The sequence below is a fragment of the Conger conger genome, chromosome 12 (genome assembly GCF_963514075.1).
Source record: "Conger conger chromosome 12, fConCon1.1, whole genome shotgun sequence".
NCBI classification, from domain to species: domain Eukaryota; kingdom Metazoa; phylum Chordata; class Actinopteri; order Anguilliformes; family Congridae; genus Conger; species Conger conger.
Genome location: NC_083771.1, coordinates 25923507 through 25946305, shown reverse-complemented (window position 1 = coordinate 25946305; position 22799 = coordinate 25923507). Strand labels below are relative to the sequence as shown.

The window sequence follows — 22799 nt, the reverse complement described above, 5'->3', positions numbered from 1 at the left end:
TTGCAGTGTTGTGTGTCCTTGGGTCTGGGCAAGTCGGGCACCTGCAGCGGTGTCTCCTCAGTTTTCTACAAAAGTCTTCCTATCCCCAATCTTAAATTGGCCCCTGTACAAATTTAACAAAACCTCTTCCCACCGCACCTCCTTTTGAAAGTCCAACTGCCGCAGACTCCTGCACATCAGGGGTTCTGAACCCCGGTCCTGTCGGGCCCCAGAGCCCACTGGGGTTTTTCCACACCTTAATATCAAAAACGAGTTCACACTCAACCTGGTGAGGCGGGCCATCGATTAAGTGCCGAATGCGGGTCGACAAAAACTGTCGCTATCCAGGACCAGGGTTACTGACCCCTGCCAGGGGAGCACAACAAGGGCCGATCCGTTTCAGGACTTTCTGCCAACTTCTGGTCTTAATTATTTAATTGACCCAATATCTTATCTGACGTGTGTAGGTACCAGCTACAGCTGCAGACTGCTAGTCTATCCTAAGGATTTTACTGTGCTCAAGTACAGGCTTTATAGAGCCGTCAGTAAATTGAAGAGCAGGCAGTTGGTTGGAACAAAAACCAGTACAGTGTTGTGCACCCCTGATGACTGAACTTTCCACAATACTTCATGGAGGTGAATGTTTGTTGACCAGGCCAGGCTGTGTTGCAGAAGAGCTGACCAGTCCTGTTGGGACCCGCACAAACCAGGCTAATGACAGAACCGTCTCTCATAAGTATTTTCTTTTTTTATGCATTTTTTATTTTTGTTTTGGTTCCTTACGTCGGTTCTCGACGTGAGATTAACCCGAAATCATGCGCATCGATAAACTGTAGTGGGTAAGGAACATCCACTGATCATTTGAGATTACCACGATGGCCGTTTGCACCACCCTATGTCGGAGGGGGTCGTACACGCGTTCTGGTTTGTAGGTCCTTCAGGTTTATCACTGAATCTTACAAAATGGGAGAAGAAGAAATGGAAAAAAAACTTGAACTCTCAAAAACTATTTGCCTTGGTCTTTTTTTTTAAATATAATGTCATGCATATGTGTATTGTCAGTATGGCACTTTATACAGTGAAGATTGCCAATGCAATGGCACATCTCATTGCACAGTGAATTCAGTCTTAATCTTGTGTGGCACGTTTTTTTTCGTTTTTTTTTAATAGACATTTTCCTATTTGCCATCTGTAACATGACTGTTTCTATATGTCATTCTGTACACGTATGTTCTGGAAAAAGGGCTTAATTCCTACCTTATGTTTCTCTCAGCGAGTGGACACCTGACCGCAACAATAGTTCAATGTATATTTTTGTGATATTTATTAAAACTTTAATTACCATTTGAGAATGTTGATTTCCATGGAAACGGACCTGCCAAAGGGATATTCACGTCTTATTGCTGTGACAATATTCAGTACTCAGACTGTACTGTACTGTGTGGCCTGTAGTGCAGTGGTTAAGGTACATGACTAGGACCCGCAAGGTCGGTGGTTTGAGCCCCGGTGCAGCCACAATGAGATCCGCACAGCCGTTGAGGCCCTTGAGCCCTTAACCCTCCAGGGGAGGATTGTCTCCTGTTTAGTCTAATCAACTGTATGTCACTGGATAAGAGCATCTGCCAAATGCCATTAATGTAATGTAATGTAATGTCAATGGAGACTGCTCCTCAGAAGGCTTCCTGGCTCCACTGTCCTGACATCACCAATACATTTAGAATCATGGCCTCCCTTGCATTGGGGTTAGTAATTTTATCTGGGGCTGCATTTCCTGCAAAGGTTTTTTATCATGACTGATGCCTTATGAGTATTTGATTTATTGGTGTAATACACTCAGTCAGCACTTATTTTTCGAGGTTTGATGTGTTGTGTGTTCAGAGATGCTCTTCTGCGTACCACTGTTGTAATGTGTGGTTATTTGCGTCACTGTCACCTTGTCAGCTTCCACCAGTCTGAACCTTCTCCTCTGACCTCTCTCAGTAACAACACAGAACTGCTGCTCACTGTTTTTCACAGCATTCTCTGCAAACTCAAGAGGACTGTTGTGTGTTAATATCCCTGGAGGTCAGCAGTTTCTGAGATACTCAAACCACCCTGTCTGGCACCAACAATCAGTCCACGGTCAAAGCCACATAGATCACATATCTTCCCCATTCTAAAATTTGGTCTGTGATGATAAAGACATTGAAATCAGATGTGAAAAGCATATCTATTGTTTTCTGAGCTGCTTATTGTTCAGGGTCACGGAGGAGACTGAAGGACTGGAGCATATCCCAGCATGCAGTGGGGCACGAATACACCCTGGGCCGTTTGCCAATCCATTGCAGGGCCCACACGTCACACCTACAGCCAATTTAGAGTCCCCGATTAGCCCACTTTGAACTGTGGGAAGGAACCAGGGCACCCAGCGGAAACCCACAGGGACATGAGGTGAACGTGTAAACCACACACACAGAGGTCCTTAGTCAGGATTTGAACTCTTCGCACTTCTTGCTCTGAAGCGATGATTCCATTCACTGCACCACCAAACCGCCCAAATATGCAGTCTAAAAGAATACTATTTCACAACCAGCAGATGGTGCTATAGAGCCAATTGTGCACCTTCAATGAGGTCCAAAAGCCAGTGAGGTATTGTATTAACTTGTTACATCACATTGATTCTCCAAACCTTAAAATTTGTGTTGAAATTGAAAGGAAATTAGCACCTACCAATTTTTATGAAAACACGGGAGTTTTACATTTCCATAGTGCTGTATGTGGAGTGGTATATGTGGTATTATGGATCTTTTTTTCAATACCAGTCACTTTCATGCATGGCAACATTTCAAATGAAACCAATACGTTCAAAAGTGTAAATATAATATTTAAATGATCCGTTATGAACAGAGGACAAAAGGGGTAGTAGAGCAAAGCCCTTACACTACACAAGATGCTCCACTTTGTAGCCAGGCAAGGCTTTGTGGAAGGGGTCTATAACCCTGGCCCTGCAGAGCTGCTGGGTTGCTACTGACGACTCAATCGGTCAATTAAAATAGCCGATTACACAGTCGGTTCTTCTCGTCTGGTTTTTGCGGGTATTAATTAGTTGCAGATTTCACCAGGAAAAAGCAGAACTGTGGCTCTGCAGGACGAGGGCTAAAGTGATGGAGATGACTATTCGTGCTCCACGTTTTGTGGCGCTCTGCATTCAGAGAGTCGCATGCAGGGATGCGCAACTCCAGTCCTGGAGGGCCAGCGTGAAGGCTACCCTGGCTCAATCAGCTAATTAGCCATATGCAGCACCATGACCGATTCGTTCGTAAATTAGACCACAATAAAATGCTACAAGACAAGAACATTTATCAGCTGTTGTTTATATCTCGGGATGTGGCTAAAAAAACAGATCATGAAAATGATTGGGCTAATTAAATCATTAAGAGCAGAAGACGGTCTGAAATCCAGAAATAAACACAGTGCCTCGGATTTAACAGACAACTCGCGCTGGGGTCTCCCTTCTCTTCTGTAGGTCATCAAATTAACTCCTCGGATTCAATATTCGGATGAACTACGGGGATATTTTCACTGGATGAACAACCCTTTCTACGGAAACTACTATAAACCTCCAAAAGTATCCTGTGACTTTATATATGGTTGAAAATGAGGAGACTCACCACACATACATAATGCCTGGACAGATACCTGTACCTCGGTGAGCTGAATTACCAAACTAGTTAGACGAGCGTCATGACGACATTGCTTTGCGTGCAACCCCCCTGTCGCCGGCATACACTACTCCTGGCTGCTGACAGCTACCTCTCCTCCGCCTTCTCCGCTCTCCCGCAACCGTGCCGCTATCTTAATCTTTAGCAAAGCCACGGCTTAGCAGGGCTGTCCGTGAGTGCTGTGTGTACACAGCAAGCAGTACCTGGACAGGCGGGCCGTTTGCGTGGTGCGTTCGGTTTTATTTGGCCGGACAAGCCTCACTATACTGTGTCTCTCTCCAGAGCTGGGGACAGGGGAATGACTAGCTCCAATTCCCCGCGTCTGTTTCTCCATCCGTAAGGAGCGCGATTAATGATGCTACCTCCGAGAGGTATGAAAAGCCGACTCCGGCCCTGGCTTTCACCCGGAATCCTCTTCTGTGCAGTTCTTGTTGCTGTCAGTGCCAGCATGCCAGGTAAGAATATATATTTTAAGCCCAACATTTTTACTAGCTCTATGTTGCCTACTTGTCTTAATAATTCGAATTATATTTCAAGTGTATACGTATGCGAGTAGCCTGCCGTTTTCACGATTGGACATTAGCAAATAATTCTAAATTATATGTTTGGGAATAAGTTTCATGTTTTTCAAACGGGAATGCGTTGAATAAAACAATCGTGGACAGACGGAGTTCAGTTTTCTGTGGATTGTCTGTTGGTTGTAACAGATTGTGATGTGTTTATGTAACATCTGGTCTACATAAAGTCAAGCGGTGTCTCGTAAGCGTTAACAGACAGTGTGCAAGAGTCGTTTCGCGTTGGTGACATTTGAGTGTGGCGCACAACTCGATTGAATATGCAACAGGGTGTTGAATCGCATGGGAAGCCAAAAAATAAGGAAAAATAAACAAAACGATGAAAATAAATAGCAAAGCAAAACACGAAGAACCTTTAACAACCTTTTACAACTGAGAAGCAAAGTAAGAACACGGAAAAGTATTTAGCTTGAATTCACCACGTATTCGCTTCCTCCTATATGTTTACAAGGCAGAAAATAGGAGCGCTAATTAATTGTTGCAACACATTATTGTAAACAGTCCTTGATTTCAGCAGCTCCTGTCATATTATCATGCATCCTAATTGAATTACACCCTTGTCATAATGCCTTTGTTCAAGACGCTTGTGCCCATATTTTGCGCATGCTTTGTTATTGTGATGATGATAGCATGGCACGATGTTCGTTCATCATTGAATTCTGTTGCATTTCTAGCCTTAGGATACTTTTAAATTGCTGCCAGTATCTACTACCGTATCGATTGTCTGGAGAGTGGGGAAAGTGCAGTACTAAATGCCAGCTCGACATATGTTTTCTTAAAATAAATGATTGGATATTGCTGAAATGGATGTATTAAAAACAATGTGGCGTATTTAGGCTGCCATTAATGCCATGCGGCTTTTAAATATGATAATTTGCTGCTTGGCTCGCCAGTACATAATTTGTCAATTTGCCTGTACATTTTAGATTGATTGAAATGTTTCATTTAATAATTTATTCACTTGTGTAATTGAAAATCTGACCTGGTAGCAGAGAATACTTCTGTAATTTCCCTTGGGAGGAATTTGTCATCTTTCTTTTCTTCCTTTTTCTCTCTTTCTTTCTTCAAATTTTGGCCTGAAATTAAATTTAGTTATGTGGGATACAGATGGGATTCCGTAAAAGGCACGGTGTCATCTACCCTGCTTCGCCTTCCATTTGCCAGACCGGAATAGAAAGATTCTAGTTTGCTTTTGTTTGTGATTGCAGCAGTTTCCATCTCCATCATTCCATCATGTTCTTTACCTGAGATTATGTGCATTTCTGTGTGTTTGTGTGAATGTGTGCATACCTGAGTCAGTGTATATGTGTGTGTGTGTGTGTGTGTGTGTGTGCACATATTTGGAGAGATGGACTGTGTGGGTGTGAGCAAAGTGTGTATGGAATCTGTAATGAGAAACAATTATCTCTCTCAGGCACCCATTGCAATTGTGATAACCTCTGTCAGTCTCATCTCCACACACACACACACACACACACAAACTCACACACACACTCACACACCCACTTCACTCTGCTTGGAAGGTGATGTCAAACCCTCACTCCATCTTATTTGTGTAAAAGGTTAAGCACCGAATGACTCGATTAACCTGGGGACATTAAAGGCCCAAACCTTTTCATCTCTGACCGGGCCCTGAAGTTATTGTCTAAGGCTGTGTGTGATTAAACTGCAGCCTGTCTAAAGACTGGCTGGTTCGATTAGACCATTACCTCCCCCTCACTCTCATCCAGTGTGGTATACAGGGCAGGCGCAGCTTGGACCTTACATAGTGACTGAGGGTACACTAGTAAAAAGAGTCCTGATAAAACCTCATTACCCAATAAAAGAACAACTGCACATATATTATATATTATGCATACTATGCCTTTAGTGTTCAAAATCTAATGTGTATACAGACAATTTTTTAACCTGAAATGGGTCTTCATCAAGACCTTCCATTGCCAATAGCCAGACCAGCTACTGGAGGCCGGCAGTTCTGCACCGTTTGTGTTGTTAAATGGCACAATTCCATAACTTCCTTGTTGAAAACCTGATATTTTATGTGTAGGATCACCTCCGCATCATTGCACGTAATCGTACAGAGATGTCGGATCCACTGTGATCAGAAGAGAGACGGACGGTGTGAAAGGTGGAGGTGTTGTGGCCGGGCTCCTCTTCTGCACGTCCAGACTGCTTATAGATCTGCAAGACAGCGTTGGCTATCTCAGAGAAGTGACGCAGTTTTAACACCGAAGGGTGGTCACAAAAAATACTGATTTGATTCAGTTTTTAACTATTCTGCCAAATGACTAAAATGTAATGTCAAATGTTTAGTTTATTTAGGACCTTTCATTGAATTACTTTTGAAAGAATCTTATCTGTACGGTGTTATGCAGGTGCCTAAGACTTTTGCACAGTACTGTAGCTGTCGATCGTCTCCGGAGAGACACGCGGACGGAGCGTGGCGCAGACACGTGTGAGGAGCGTACAGACGGAATAAAACCCCGCTCCGTTTCTTTAAGTTCCCCCCGCAAGCGGTGAGCTCTGAATCGTGCCGGTCCCGCTCTCCCCCTGTCCTCTCTCGTGCGGCCGTGCCCCGTGTGGGTTGTGGGGCTCCATCTCCTGTTCTTTCACGAATCACGGGGGACGGTTAAAAAGGCAGGGGATCGGGCAGCGTGTGTACGGAGGTGAATAGGGTTTGTCGGTTCTATTGAGCAGGACCTGCTTCCTGTCTGATGGTGAATCAGACGGGTTCGAGGGCAGCAGTCATTCATTAAAAACTGCAGACGATTAGTCTCAAGGACAGCAACAAAAGCGGTGAATACAAATGAAGATGCTCTTGAGGGAAATTAGGTTTTTGGCTGTCTGCGTCACTGGGGGCTGGAAGAACCCTCCCCAGCAGACACGGACACACACTCACATAAATACAGTCGTATGCAAAAGTCAAAAAGCCTTTTACAATTCATATCTTGGTGAACAGAAGCAAACCTGTAAATGTTACAGTTAAACAGGAGACCTTTCTGCAACTTTTAAAGCAAGATTGCTTTTTATTACTGTTTATAAATCATAAAAAAAGGAAAGGGGCCTGTGCAAAAGTTTGGGAACCCTTGTGGATTATTATTTGTTGCTTTTTAAGAAGATGATTACTAAGGCCCAGACCCAGGTTATTTACTCGTCTAAAGTATCCAACTGCAGTGGCTGTTCTGTCTGGTGTAAACAACCATGGGTTCCTCTGAACAATTGTCCAAGGATGTCAGAAAGAAGATCGTTCATTTCCACCCTGAAGAAGGACGCTACAAAAATTCTCAACGTTTCAAATGACCTATTTCAACTGTCAGAACATTATTACCAGGCACAGGTCTAGCTGTTCTAAGGAAAACAATACAAAGCACTTTAAACAACAAAGACCAACATGGCCGAATTACCAGAAGTGTTTCCTACTACCTCAACACAAAATTAAGCATTTGAAGTATGCAAAAGAAAGCATTGAGAAGCCCGAAGCCTTTTAGAACAATGTGATTTGGACTGACAAAAACAGTAACTTTTTGGCCACGACCAAAGAAGGTATCTTTTGGATATAAAAAGGGTGAAGCCTTTGTAGAGAAGAACACATTGCCAACTGTTAAGCATGGAGGTGGATCCATTGTGCTTTGGGGTTGTGTGGCAAAGTTACAAAGTACTAACTGACAGGGTTCCTAAACTTTTGCACAGGGCCTTTTTTCTTTTTTTGAAACAGTAGAAAATGAAAATAAAAAGTAATCTTGCTTTAAAATTAGAAGAAATGTGTCATGTACCATTTAAAGATCAGGTTCTCTTCTGTTCACCAATATATTAACTGTAAAAGGCTCTTTTATCATTAGTGCCCAAACTTTCGCAAACGGATGTACATATACACACACACACAATAATATCTGCTTTGCTCCAGGGGAGGATTGTCTCCTGCTTATTCTAATCAACTGCACGTCACTCTGGATAAGAGCATCTGCCAAATGCCAATAATGTAATGTAATGTAATGCTTCCTCTGTGCTCTGACTCAGGCTTCAGGGGAACGGTGTGTGCTGGCTACTGATCGAACTGCCCTCCAATCAGGTCTGAGTGAGCTGTTAGCTCAGGGGTCGGCAACCCTGGTCCTGGAGAGCCGCAGGGTGTGCTGGCTTTCGTTGTTACTTAGCATTAATTGATCAATGAAAGCCGTTGATTACACAGTTAACTCACCTCACCTGGTTTCTTGGGTCTGAATCGATTGCTTATTTTAAGGTGGAGACGAAAGCCAGCACACCCTGCGGCTCTCCAGGACCAGGGTTGCCGACCCCTGTGTTAGCTGAATGCTACCTTTTACATGACTTACAAACGCACGTCCCTCAAGTGAAACTGACACGACACCCAAACAGCGCGAGGAACCTGACCAGGTCGACGCTCCGGAGATGGGCTTCGCTAATAAACCAATGGTCAGTTGCTTATTCTGACCAATCAGGATCATGTGTTTGTGGAGCTCCTATTGGTGGTGTCAGTTCAGATCACCTCGACCCCCTGATCTATCGGGTAGCATTGGCTAAAAGGTGCTAGAGCTAAGGCTAGCAAGAGATTGCATGGTAAAAAATGACAACTCCCTTTTCCCGGGTCTGAGGATATGCAGCACCTGGGGCGGGGATTGTAACACAAGCTCAGTGGCGGAACTGTTGGTAAATAAAGGCTTGTCAGTGTGTCAGTCCAGTTCATTGATCAAATAGAGATTGACGTTCAGCAAACACTAAAAACAGCTGACTAAAACCCATGTGGCCCAGGGCATTGCTGGAATGAAAACCTGAACAGTATCTGTTCCACCGGTCAGTGATTGGGGGAAACGGGTCTCTAAATGCCCCTCTGATTCCGCCATTCCTCATCATGCAGGATCCTGAGCTGTTGGAATTGTCCGATCTATCTTCATGTACTAATCTAGTCATCTAACATGCTGAAAACACACTAATCCGGTACAAGTGAGGACCGGCTTGGACGAGACCGGCTAAAGTGTCGTAGCTGCAGAGGTTTTTAAACAGCTTTTCAGTGCGACACTGTGGGGGAAAATTGAATTTCCAGAATGGAGAATGCAGACTCACAGTTCAGTTACAGCTTTTCCAGGAACTCTAAAATGATCTTACAAACAGAAAGGAGCGATATCGATTGTTACCCCCCCCCCCCCCCCCCCCACTGCTCTATAATACAGCTTCGTGTCATATTATAGTTCTGGGCGGTGGGGAGCAGATGGAAGAATCCAGGTTAATTCCACAGTGGACAAATGTTTCCATGACAACCCTGAGCGCCGAAGTGGTCTTGGTGATATGGGACACCCATTTGAATGGCATGCATAAGAACATACGATTACATAAAGATCAGAATGGGCTATCTGGCCCATCTAGGATCTCCTATAGTCTAGAGCTGGGATATCAGGGTATCAGTCTTGGAAGGCTGCAATCTCTCTTTGTTTTTGGTGAGTTTCATATATACCAATATGTACATAATCACTGTACATAAAATTCTAAACCCTGGTTGGCTAAAGGAGAATTTCTTGAACTTGTTCCTGGGGACCCCTCTTTGTGCTTGTTTTCATTCCAACCACAGTTGCAATCCCAGAATTCTAACAAGCTGGAACGAAAACCAGCATAAACATGCGGTCCTCCAGGACTGAGTTGGAGAATCACTGGGCTGAAGATTCCACACACCATGTTTCGAAAGGCCTGGAAATCCTGGAAACCCACAGGACTGGAGTTGGACAGTATCCAGCGCTGCACCAGGCCTGGACTGGCAAAATGCCGTGTCTCCGTCTTGCTCGTGCGTGGTTAGTCACCACGGGTTCAGTCGCCGGTACTGACTGTACTTTTCTCCAGACAAGCTGTGCGTGATGCACGGGGGTCGTACCCCTTTTAGCTCTGTTGTTGTGGGTATGTGAGCAGTGGCTTGTGGGGGAGAGAGGCAGAGAGGATGACGGACGTGTGTACATCGCTGTGACTAACTCTGCTGCAGATGGGGATGTCGGAGCTATGCTGGCTGTGTACGTAGTCACGAGTCATGTGAGCTGACACGCACACACACGCACACACACACACACACACATACACACACACGCACACGCACGCACACACACACACACATACACACGCACACGCATACACACACATGCACACACACACATACACACACACACATACACACACACACACATACACACACACACATACACGCACACACACACGCGCATACACACACACGCACACACACACATACACACACACACACACACTCACGCTCACACACTCCCAGTGCAGCCCTGTGCATACCATTGCTTTACATGGACACGTGTGTTCACATATAGCACAGGTGTCAAACTCCAGTCCTGGAGGGCCGTAGTGTCTGCTGGTTTTTGGGGTGTTCTGGGTTCATTCAAGTCATTGATTGGTTAAAGTATCCACACGCCTTGTTTCCAAGGCCTTAATTTGCCTTAATTGGCAGCTGATTGAAAGGAAACCACAAAAACCCGCAGACACTGCGGCCCCCTGGGGATTCAGTTTGACACCCCTGACATATAGACTCACACACCTATGCATGTGCACACACACATCCGCATTTGTGTTGCCCTGCCCTCGCAAACACACAAGCACAATCATGCTGGAAATCACAAACAGGGCATTCCCTGCAAATGTAAAGATTAGGAGCCCAGTTGAATCCAGACTCTTGATGTACCCGCTAGTTATAAACGCTCAATGGAAACGCTGACTTGCTTTTGCATTTTTGGCTTATTGAAATTCAAACTTCACAGCCTAGAGTTTGGCTTCAGTAATGAACTTGGCACTTTTCAGTCAAATTTCTGGAGCATTTTCCTGAACAGAATATTGAACTGCATTTCTTTATGTATAAATAATGACTTCAATAATGACTTTCAATCTACTTTTCGGGTGTGAAAATTGAGGTGTGATTGATTGAGTTTAAAAGGGCAACACAAAAAATGCATTACATTACATTACTGGCATTTGGTAGACGCTCTTATCCAGAGCGACTTACAGTTGATTAGACTAAACAGGAGACAAACCTCCCCTGGAGCAATGCAGGGTTACGGGCCTTCCTCAAGGAAGGATCATATCGTGGCTACACCTGGGATCGAACCACCGACCTTGCGGGTTCCAGTCATGTACCTTAACCACTATGCTGCAGCCCGCCATATTTAGGAAAACAGACATATCTCTCGCCCTATGGCCTTATGAGCACGGCAATCGAGGTGGAATGGTCAAACCCTCTCCCCCCTAGTCTCCACATCACTGTTCAGGCCCCTCCCACCATATGCTATACGGCAGGAGAGTCAAACTCCTTTTCCGGTTTTTGATGTGCATCAGCACGAGAGATGAATTTCAAAGTCTTTCATTGGCTAAAGAGTCCACACACCTTGTTCTCAAGGCCTTAATTGGCTGCTGATTGAAAGGAAACCACAAATACCAGCAGACACTGCTAAATTACCATCCCACAGAAGTTAGACTGGTCGACCTCTCGCCTGTAGATACAGGCAACTGACAAAAACGTCCCTCAATTTTGAATTTTGCCCTGCCTCTTACGAATGTACAGACGACCTGCTAATCACGAAGCTGTCCAAACGGAATACATCCCCTTTTCTGTACTGACCTGCAATTCGCTGCGAGTGTTTAACGGAGCTATTGGCATATTATTTATGAAACTGAAAATGGCGGACCGAGGTCGCGGGCGAGGCAGGAGGAAATGGCGCTGGGACTTTTGGGTGGAGGAGTGCGTGGGAGGAAAACATTCCCGCCTGTTTGCAGAGCAGTTGGCTCGGTGCTGTGAGCGCCTGCTCTGTATGGCTCCCTGTTCATTAACTCACTGTGTTTGCCATCCACATTTTTCCCTGGTTACGTCACAGAGGAGCTAGCCCTGTTTTTAAGACCGTGTCTAATAGCTCCCCTTGTGCCTAAACTTCATACATGCTTCCGTGTTAATTAAAGTGTGCAAGGTCACTGGAGAAGAGGCACAGAGACAATATCGCAATGTACACTTGCACGGCTTGTGTTTGTTTAGTAAGGCGGCATTCAAGTTTTTTGTGGGCTAAATTGAGATATGAGATATTTGTGTACATAACAAAAATTAGGTTTTGGTGGAAGTATTTTAATGTGTTGAATGCATTACAGCTGACTGGAGCCCTAATACAGGTTTGCTTGAATATGTAATATTTATCAATTTTTATTCCTGGATATTTAACATTGGTTGGAAGCAAGATGGGCTAAGGAATTAAGGGTATGATAGCAGGGCACTGTTGGCCATTTGAACCTGAGACCCACTGGTTTCAAGACATCGAGCTCTACTATGGCTATGCTACTATTAGCACAGAACAGTTACCGAACCACAAAGCCGATCCATGTTGGAAGGGACCAGAACCACAGTGTCCTGGGTGTGGCCGAAGACCAGACAGGACCGGACCTGGTCCAATGGGTTCTGCTTGTATACAGCTAGCCCACAGCCTGGCTTCTGTGTGTCCTCTGGTAAAGAGGTTAATGTTTAACAAGCACCGAGGTGCGAGAAGTGGCCTTGTGTTTTAAACTGTACTCTGGAGACTGTTTACACAGCCGCGGCGGAAACTCAAGGACTCTCTTTAAATTATTTACGCATTCGTGTATTTATTTAATTTCTGCAGAGCGCTGGAAGTGTTCTCTGTGTGAGTGTTATGCCCTGTTCTTAGGCCTTCATTTGCCTACCGTCTTTGCTCAGATGCTGGTCTTTGGGGGTTGCTGAGGACTCAACCTTTTATCCCGGGAATTGCCCCCCTGGCATTTAGAGCAGTTTGATATTACCCAGGCCTGTGAGAGGCTGAGAAGCGCCCCATTGGACAGAGCGTTACAGAGAGACAGAGAGTCCCATTGGACAGAGCATTACAGAGAGACAGAGAGCCCCATTGGACAGAGCGTTACAGAGAGACAGAGAGCCCCATTGGACAGAGCGTTGCAGAGAGACAGAGAGCCCCATTGGACAGAGCGTTACAGAGAGACAGAGAGCCCCATTGGACAGAGCGTTACAGAGAGACAGAGAGCCCCATTGGACAGAGCGTTACAGAGAGACAGAGAGCCCCATTGGACAGAGCGTTACAGAGAGACAGAGAACCCCATTGGACAGAGCGTTACAGAGAGACAGAGAGCCCCATTGGACAGAGCATTACAGAGAGACAGAGAGCCCCATTGGACAGAGCGTTACAGAGAGACAGAGAGCCCCATTGGACAGAGCGTTACAGAGAGACAGAGAGCCCCATTGGACAGAGCGTTACAGAGAGACAGAGAACCCCATTGGACAGAGCGTTACAGAGAGACAGAGAGCCCCATTGGACAGAGCATTACAGAGAGACAGAGAGCCCCATTGGACAGAGCATTACAGAGAGACGGAGAGCCCCATTGGACAGAGCATTACAGAGAGACAGAGAGCCCCATTGGACAGAGCGTTACAGAGAGACAGAGAGCCCCATTGGACAGAGCGTTACAGAGAGACAGAGAGCCCCATTGGATAGAGCATTACAAAGAGACAGAGAGTCCCATTGGACAGAGCGTTGCAGAGAGACAGAGAGCCCCATTGGACAGAGCGTTACAGAGAGACAGAGAGCCCCATTGGACAGAGCGTTACAGAGAGACAGAGAGCCCCATTGGACAGAGCGTTACAGAGAGACAGAGAGCCCCATTGGACAGAGCGTTACAGAGAGACAGAGAGCCCCATTGGACAGAGCGTTGCAGAGAGACAGAGAGCCCCATTGGACAGAGCGTTACAGAGAGACAGAGAGCCCCATTGGACAGAGCGTTACAGAGAGACAGAGAGCCCCATTGGACAGAGCGTTACAGAGAGACAGAGAGCCCCATTGGACAGAGCGTTACAGAGAGCTTATCCCTGGGTTCAGTACAGCTCAGTGGTATAGCAGCCGCAGCACAGGAGGGGCTACAAAAAAAACGTAAAAGGCTTTTTTAAAAGGAAACCACAAAAACAGCATATTTTGTGGTTCATAAAAACAAGCTTTTGACGGTCGCTGAAACAATAATATGACATTATAGAGCTGACTGGATACTTCTCACACCATCCTGCCAGTCACCCTGAATGACCTTGCTCAGTTGATGGATGTGTTTTGGAGAGGGGTAGTCAGTGGTTGTGTTCTGGTGTGTTTTGAAAAGGGGTAGTCAGTGGTTGTGTTTTGGTGGGGATTAGCGAGGTTACACTGTGAATTACTGCAGCTTTGTAAATAGCTCTACATGTGAGGGTAGCACTGAATATTGTGCCAAAATCCTTGCGAATCACACATTGACCTTTAAATTCATGGAAAGTATCAGTCTGATTGGAGTGGGATACTGTGCCTGACTTTAACAGCTTTCCACAGAGTCGAGGTTACGCCAGGATAAAGCTGGCCATGGGGGAGCACTAACAATCAGTGCCAATCAGCTGGGTTCCCACAAGCCTTCAGATCCCAGCCTTCCCTTCCAAACTGTGTTTTTCCTTCAGACGGCTTAAAATGTTAGATGCCCGTGTAACAGACAAATATTTTTAGAAAATGATAGAATACATTTCATTCCACTCGTGAAAATTGGCTCACACAGACCATGACTCGGATCTCATTGGTCGCTTCAGGCGAAAGCAGTAGCAGGTACTGTGGTTCTCATGAACAGATGTGGTCCAGCACACATTGAGTGGTCCATTCAGTTTTTTGCTTAACTAAATCATATTAGATTTCTGTTACCATTCGTTCTGTCTTCTGGGTTCAGGCCTGGGTTTTCTGGGTTCAGGCCTGGGTTTTCTGGGTTCAGGCCTGGGTTTTTGTGGGTTCAGGCCTGGGTTTTTTGTCCAATTGTCCTCACAGTCTTTGTGCCAGTGTGTCTGTCTCAGAATGTATACGCTCTCCAGGTTCCAGGAAGCATCTGAAGCTCATTAAGGCAGATGTGCTGCTGACTGCCTTCTGCCATAAACTTCTAGGGACTGTGCTTCTGTGCATAATGTACTTGCGTGTGTGTGTGTCTGTGTATGTGTGTGCATATGTGTGTGTGTGTGTGTGTGTGTGTGTGTGTGTGTGTGTGTGTGTGTGTGTGCGCGTGTGCGTGTGCGTGTGCGTGTGCGTGCGCGTGCGCGTGCGCGTGCGCGTGCGTGTGTGTGTAGCTGTGCATGTAAGTATATTTTGGTGTGTGTGACAAGGATACATATACAAGCGTGAGTGCATGTGTTTGCACTTGTGTCTTATTTGGACTACTTGTGGGGACACTGTGTGATAGTGTGTGCGTGTATTTGTGGATGGCTGTGCGGGTATGTATAAGTGTCTGTGTGTTTCTGAGAGACCGTGTATATGCGTGTTTCCATCACAGAAAGGCGGAAGTACATCTGTATCACTTTGTTCTTCCTGTTTGTGAGATGAAAACAGTCCACACAATGGGAAAGGATCCTGTAATGCCCATGCCAGCTTCCTGTTTGCTTTCTGAAATTCCAGAGACGCCGCATTTTGGCTGCCAGGGCTGCGGTCCAAAGTCTGGCCTCGTGGAATCGACTCCCCGCCCGCCGTCTTTAATTACTGAAGCGCTGTGGCGCAGAACCGGCTCCCAAACAAAGATCAAAGCACCGGTGAATTCGGGGGAGTGGCATCCTTCAGGCCACCACAGTCTCCCTTAATACTGACCCCCCGCACAGCATCTGAATCCATTACTCTTACTTCATGAATCTAAGCAGGAAGTGAAAGAAAATAGTATTCCCTCAACCGCAACTGCACATTATTTATGGATATTGTGTAGAAACTAAGTGATTTATGGACTGCTACCTCTATAGTTTAATGACGAGGTAAATATTTCCTTGTGCGTTTATGTTCTCATTAATGCCAAGGGCCTGTGTTTTGGTATGCATCATTTCAGAGCCAATAATTATAAATAATTTGTCAGTTGCAGGTGGTTGAAATTAAATTATGCCATGGTGCCTATTTTACCAGTTTTCCCAGTGACATAATACCCTCACCCCTCTGATTGGGTAACCCAATGCCTGAAAGGGCATCCAGATGGAAAATCACCTGGACCAATCACAGAGCAGTGAAACTATGATGTAATGACTCCTTGCTTTCGGGTCCTTTTCTTATCGCGCGCTGCCCTTGGATTGGTGGTTAGATGAGTGAAGGACAGATAGGAAAACATAGTTCCCTTTTTTTAAATGTAGTATGCAATTGTCCCCTCAGAAAGGGGTGCTGTTATTGGACATTCTTCAGAAAGGGGTTGTGACCCACTTTATTTTAACAGCTTACTAGAACTTATATTTGCATAATAACATGAACAGACCCTTCTGCCCACCTAGACATAAAATGGAGTCTGTGTCCAACCCTGGACTAGAGAGTATCGGGCGCTGCATCACGCCTGGTCTCGAACACTGAGAGCGTTTGTCAGCACAGAAGCCATGGTGTTTTTTCCCCACGGATCGTGCTTGGAGTAAGGTGTCCTTAGATTCCCTTGTGCGCAGCAGGCTGGCAGTGTTCTTATTCATTACATCAGCCCGGCTCTGTTCTGTGTCCCACGGACAGCTCTGTTCTGTGACCTGCAGCCTCTGTTCTGTGACCTGCAGGCTCTGTTCTGTGACCTGCATGTAGCTCTGTTCTGTGTCCCACGGACAGCTCTGTTCTGTGACCTGCAGGCTCTGTTCTGTGACCTGTAGGCTCTGTTCTGTGTCCCACGGACAGCTCTGTTCTGTGACCTGCAGGCTCTGTTCTGTGACCGACCTGCAGGCTCTGTTCTTTGACCTGCATGTAGCTCTGTTCTGTGACCTGTGGGCGGTTTTGTTCTGTGACCCGCGGGTGGTTCTGTTCTGTGACCTGTGGGCGGTTCTGTTCTGTGACCAGCAGGATGCTCCACTGAGAAAAACTGGCGGTTCGGGGCGGGGCTGAGAAAATGGGAAAATGTGCTTGATAAGTTTCAGACTTTGTAAAAGGCCTTCATACCGTCTGCCCAGGCCAGATGCATCCTGGGAATGATGGCCTTGAGAAGGATAACCTGATGACCTTTGACCTTGATGTATTGGGGGCAGTGCACGGATGCTGCTCATTTCTGTCACAGGTAGATGAGTGGGGAAATATAAAATGCTTCTCACACGGCTCTGACCTCATTACCAGTGGTTATGAGACAGGCGGCTGTCTTGGATGAGTCACCCTCCCTGCCGAACACCGATCTAATGATGATGAAAGAAAGAAAGAGAGGGAGAGAGAAGAAGGGATTTTCTGGTGCAGGGGTGGGATCACGAAGATGGGGAACGCAGGGTGGAGGAGAGAAAGAGAGGGAGAGAAAAAGACAGACACGGAGGGTTCGTTCCAAACGCTTATTTCTCTCCACTTTTCCTTTCCGTGCTGCTGACCCGGAAATCGACTGAGCTCCACTCCGATCACATTTCGTCCCAGTTGATGTGAACATTAACTGAAGCCCCTCACCCGTATCTACATGATCGTATGCATTGCGCTGCTGCCACACAATTGGCTGATTAGATAATCCGCATGAATAAGTAGCTGTAATAAAGTCAAAATGTTCCTGATAAAGTGCTCGGGGAGTGTATAAGGATGTTTAACAGTGTCTTATTAAGTGTCTTTGAGAGAGTCCGGGTCCCACTGTTTGCATCCGTGGTGGTCGAACGTATTGCCCTGCGGTAGAAGACCTATTCTCTTGTCATCCTCGACCACGTCACCGTCAGCATATAGCGAAAGAGAGAATGAGAAAGCGAAGGAGAGAAAGAAAGAGAGCTGCCGATTGTCTGACCTCCTGCTCTGCATATGCTGGTCTGACACAGAGCCTCTTTGCATGATGGCGGTTCTGTATAGCGGAGCCTGATAAGCTAATGGCGTGTGCGCTCAACACTACCTTTACCCTGAGATCAGCTCTCCTTGCATCTCAGCCAGTGCCTGTGCACTAACCAGGTGAGGTGACAAACTCTGGACGCCGTCTCCGTATAACAAACCCCTTTAATTGTTTCATGAAGCAGAAAATAAACTCAAAACCATGAGATTGCGAAGCCTGTCGCTTCTCAATGGCAGGATTGCTTTTGTCTTTGTCTGTAACTGGCTGGTGGATGTCTCCTCCCTCTTTTTACAGAGCTGAGGATTTAAGGGGTTAAATGACTCTGGCTCACCGGGAACAGGGCTCATTAACCATGACAATATCCTGTTTCAGTTCAGACGTAGCCTTATTTGTGTAAAATCCCAAGCCTAACATTGCTGTATTCAGTACTCACCTTTCTCCTGTTTCAGAAAGATTTTTAGACTGTAGATTAAGAACGACACACTTTAAATTGGGTATAATTTTGGAGGATGGAGGATTGGGGATGGGGCGATGAATGGAAGGTTGAAAAGCCACTTTTGTTTTGTTTTTAAAGATAGTGACATCGTCCCATATCAGCTGGGGAAGGTCAACTTTTGGAGCCCTGAGACAAAATCCTAAATCCTTCCCTGTGGACCCAGGGGACCGTCTGGGAGCGTTGTAAATGCACTGCAGCGTGAGAATTGGCCATCGATCCTCACGGGGAGATGACTGTGCAGATTTAGGTTGATAAAACTGAAACACAAGGCTGTTCCTGGGGCCTTGAGGAGCCAGGGGCCACTGCTCTCAGTTACGAGGTCACCTTGTTCTACAGGCTTCTCAGGGAGGGTGGCAGGGGTGTGTAGGCGAGCATTGTGGGTATGGGGGAGAGGGTAGCATTTGGGCTGTGTCTGCTGCCGGTGGCACTTCTAAAGGGGCAGTTTACACAAACATGAAATGAAAGTGTGTTCCCACTTTCCCAGAGTACTATGTATCCATCCCGTTTTGCTGAGATGTGACAAATTCTCTAGATTTGCCCCAGAATATTGGTGTGCTGTGGAAACTTCTGCTTTTGCAGACTCAGCAGGCTTTGTTCGAGTAACTGCCATTTTATGAGATGTTGATTATGAGTTTTTTTAATATTATTGTTGGGGCATTGATTACCAGAAAAAGAGTGGTCCATAGAGGTCCATTATAGCGGGGTGAACTGCATTAAAAAAACATTGTGAAAACTGAAAAATGCTCTCTGGGAAATTGTAAACATAATTTAATGAAATTTGTGGTTGAATTTAAAGGATTCGGCTGAGGCATGGCTTTCACACCGCTGGCATTATTTTATGGGTAATTCTGGGGTAACTTTTTCAATCTTGACGTTTTCAGATATTTGACAGCCTTAAGGAAGCTATCCACCAGAAAATCTAAATAAACTTATCACACTTTTAGGGTGAACTTTAACCATTCAATCCCCCCGTGTAATATTCTTGTAATAGTAATGTAAAACTAAAATGTTGAGAGTGTAAATTGGCAGGTGTATAAATATATGTCTTGAAAGTAGAGGTGACTAGGCCAATGGACACTTTAGTGTTTTTCCACCGTAGGAGCTAACAGCAGGAACTGTCCACAGTGGGGACGACATGGGTCCTGGACTGCGTTTGTTTGCTCCGCGTGTCGACAACTGATTAGAGCTTGCACCTAATCATTGGTTCATGATTCTATCTGCTTTTGTTTTTCCATTTCCATTTTTCCATTTCCATTTTATCAAGAATTGCTTGATCTCCAGCTGTTAATCTCTAAATGTTTTACTGTTGCCATTATTTTATTTTATTTTTTTCAGATTTGGTCTGCTTGATGACTCTCACAAATATTGTGTTTAATCAGTCAGTGATATTCAGAGCTCCACCTCGATAGTTAGTGGATCATCAAAGAGCAAAAACAGGGACAGGAACAATACCACAGGAACCAGAATTGACCCAGGTTCCTGGAGGTGAAAAACATAACATTTCCAGAAAAAGTTCCTGGGAAAAGGGTCAAAGTCACTGTTTTGTTTCTCAAAGGTCTCCCAATGTTCATTAATCCAGGCTTATATTATGGCTGTCAAACAGCAGAGAGGTCTGAGTGGTCAACAATGAAAAGGAGCCATTTTCCATCAGAATTTTGCTTATTTCATTAATTTTTTTTACAAATGAAAAAATGTAAGCTTAGAAATTCAAAGAAACAAAGTGTTGGTGAAGTAAAATAAACCTTTTCGGACTTATAAAAATAACTCACTCAAGATTCACACCATGGGCACATCAGATAAATGTAATCTATTTTATATATTAACCAAAAGTGACTTCTTTCATTTGAATTTGATAATGAGCAAACATGCAAGGGACATGCAGTTCTAGAATGTGTACACAAAATGAGAATGAGCACATTGTTGTGGAATTTGACACATCATTCAGTGCGAGCGGACATTTTGTTTTGTTCTGTAGGCATATAAAAGGTTGTGTTTAACATTCTGATACAGTATCTGTATGGACTGCAGGAAATGCACACCTGTGCCTGTTACAGGTTCTGATGGGTGTGTGTATGTGTCAAAGTCAAGGTTTCTGATAAAGACCAAGGTGATGTGGGAGACCTTGGTTTGGGGAGGGCGTTTGACTGACACTGCAGCCTCTGCTGACGTGGCTCTTCTGGTGAGCAGCAGCACAGATATCTGGGTTAGCCAAATAGGCCAGACGGCACCGCAACGAAGCAGAGAGGCTAACCCCTGTGGAAAAAAACCTTTTTCATTTCAACACCCCCCACCCTCCCATTACCCCTGCCTTTTCCCATCTCCCTCTTACTGTCCTTCTGGGAAGACACCCAGTGACCCCCCCCCCCCACGCATGCATGCGCGCACACACACACCCTGCAGTTCCGCACCCTCACTGACTCATACCTGTGACAGTCCCTTAGTTGCTATGGGAATCATTATGGTAGTCCACGTAAAGAGCTGTGTCTCAGTGCATTTGCCAGAGTGAGGTCTGTTTCATAACCTGTATTCTTCTCGCGCACCGGACGCCAAACAGTGGTTTGATTTGAACAAACTGAGTCGGCCCCGCATTGTCACTTGGTCTCGCAGTTTTACTGGTTTCGCCTGGTATTATTGCAGTTTATTAACCTTTTCTTTATACAGGGTAGGTTGACTGAGCACACACTCTTCTGTGCAGCGACGCCCTAATAAAACTGTTTTACAGTGTTCTGTCTCTTCCCTCCTTGTATCTCACTCGCTCGCTTCCTCCCTCGCTCTTCTTCCATGGTTCTCCTGTGGCTTTCAGCTGCATTCTCATTGGTAGCTGACCGGAGAACTCGGCCTCCTGGGAACCAACTTTTTGCTGGATATCTGCACAAAGCCCTCCACCGCCATGACTGGAGAAGTACCAAATAAATGAAGGAATGAGTGCATGAAAAAATAAATACCCAGAGGAAGGGGGCCTCGTGGGAGCTGAAGAGGGGTGTTGGATGGGCAGGGTGAAAGGGTTGCCTTACCTTCCTCCTCTTCTGTGAAGCACTGACCCTCCTCTCTGTGAAGCACTGGCCCTCCTCTCTGTGAAGCACTGACCCTCCTCTCTGTGAAGTACTGGCCCTGCTCTCTGTGAAGCACTGACCCTCCTCTCTGTGAAGCACTAGCCCTCCTCTCTGTGAAGCACTGGCCCTGCTCTCTGTGAAGCACTGGTCCTCCTCTCTGTGAAGCACTGACCCTCCTCTCTGTGAAGCACTGACCCTCTGCTCTGTGAAGCACTGGCCCTGCTCTCTGTGAAGCACTGACCCTCCTCTCTGTGAAGTTCTGCCCCTTCGCTCTGTGAAGCACTAGCCCTCCTCTCTGTGAAGCACTAGCCCTCCTCTCTGTGAAGCACTGGCCCTGCTCTCTGTGAAGCACTGGCCCTCCTCTCTGTGAAGCACTGACCCTCCTCTCCGTGAAGCACTGACCCTCCGCTCTGTGAAGCACTGGCCCTCCTCTCTGTGAAGCACTGGCCCTGCTCTCTGTGAAGCACTGGCCCTCCTCTCTGTGAAGCACTGACCCTCCTCTCTGAAGCACTGACCCTCCGCTCTGTGAAGCACTGGCCCTCCTCTCTGTGAAGCACTGGTCCTCCTCTCTGTGAAGCACTGGTCCTCCTCTCTGTGAAGCACTGGCCCTCCTCTCTGTGAGGCTGGGGGCCAAGGGTGGGCCTGAGAGCCTGTTTCTGTCCATAGAAAAGCAGAGTTACACCAAGGTCCATGGTTTAGATGCACCGCCGTTTAATGGGAAACGATATTATTTGTGAAGTGTTTCTCAGGATAGTAATATGTGTCTTTAAGAGACTCCCACACTCTGCACACATCATGTCACTGTGTTTCATTAGTGCTAATCATAGGTTTCTTCTGCTTTTTCCAAGCAATGCTAAGAAACCGTAATTAGTCAAATAAGAAATTAGTCAAATTGAATCTGTAGTGCGACTGGCTTAATTACTATTGTCCTGCTTTGCTTTGGCAACATTCAGTTCATTTCTTTTTTATTTTTCAATGAACATTTGCCTTGTTGCCATGACAAAAACACATTCATGTTATCAAGGCATAGTGTGTCACAAACGGATAATATGAATCTGCAAAGTTGAGTAATAATTTCTTCATTCAATAATAAAAGTCATATTATATACAAAAATATATTTATACAAAATTACAAATATGAATGTATAATTTCTTAACTCGCTCCATTCTGCCACCCCTCTCAAACTCAACTGAAGCTAATTTGAAATTGAGG

The 22799-nt window shown here is 45.6% G+C and overlaps 1 protein-coding gene across 2 annotated transcripts in view; it reads left to right on the top strand.

The window, feature by feature from the left end:
- The first annotated feature begins 3765 nt into the window (after window positions 1-3765).
- npdc1a (neural proliferation, differentiation and control, 1a) overlaps window positions 3766-22799 on the top strand; it is a 34780-nt gene continuing 15746 nt past the window's right edge. For both annotated transcript variants that reach the window (XM_061263086.1, XM_061263085.1), the window contains exon 1: window positions 3766-4135. In XM_061263086.1, the coding sequence (XP_061119070.1) occupies window positions 4033-4135 (103 nt within the window). In that variant the 5' untranslated portion in view covers window positions 3766-4032. The remainder of the gene's footprint in view (window positions 4136-22799) is intronic.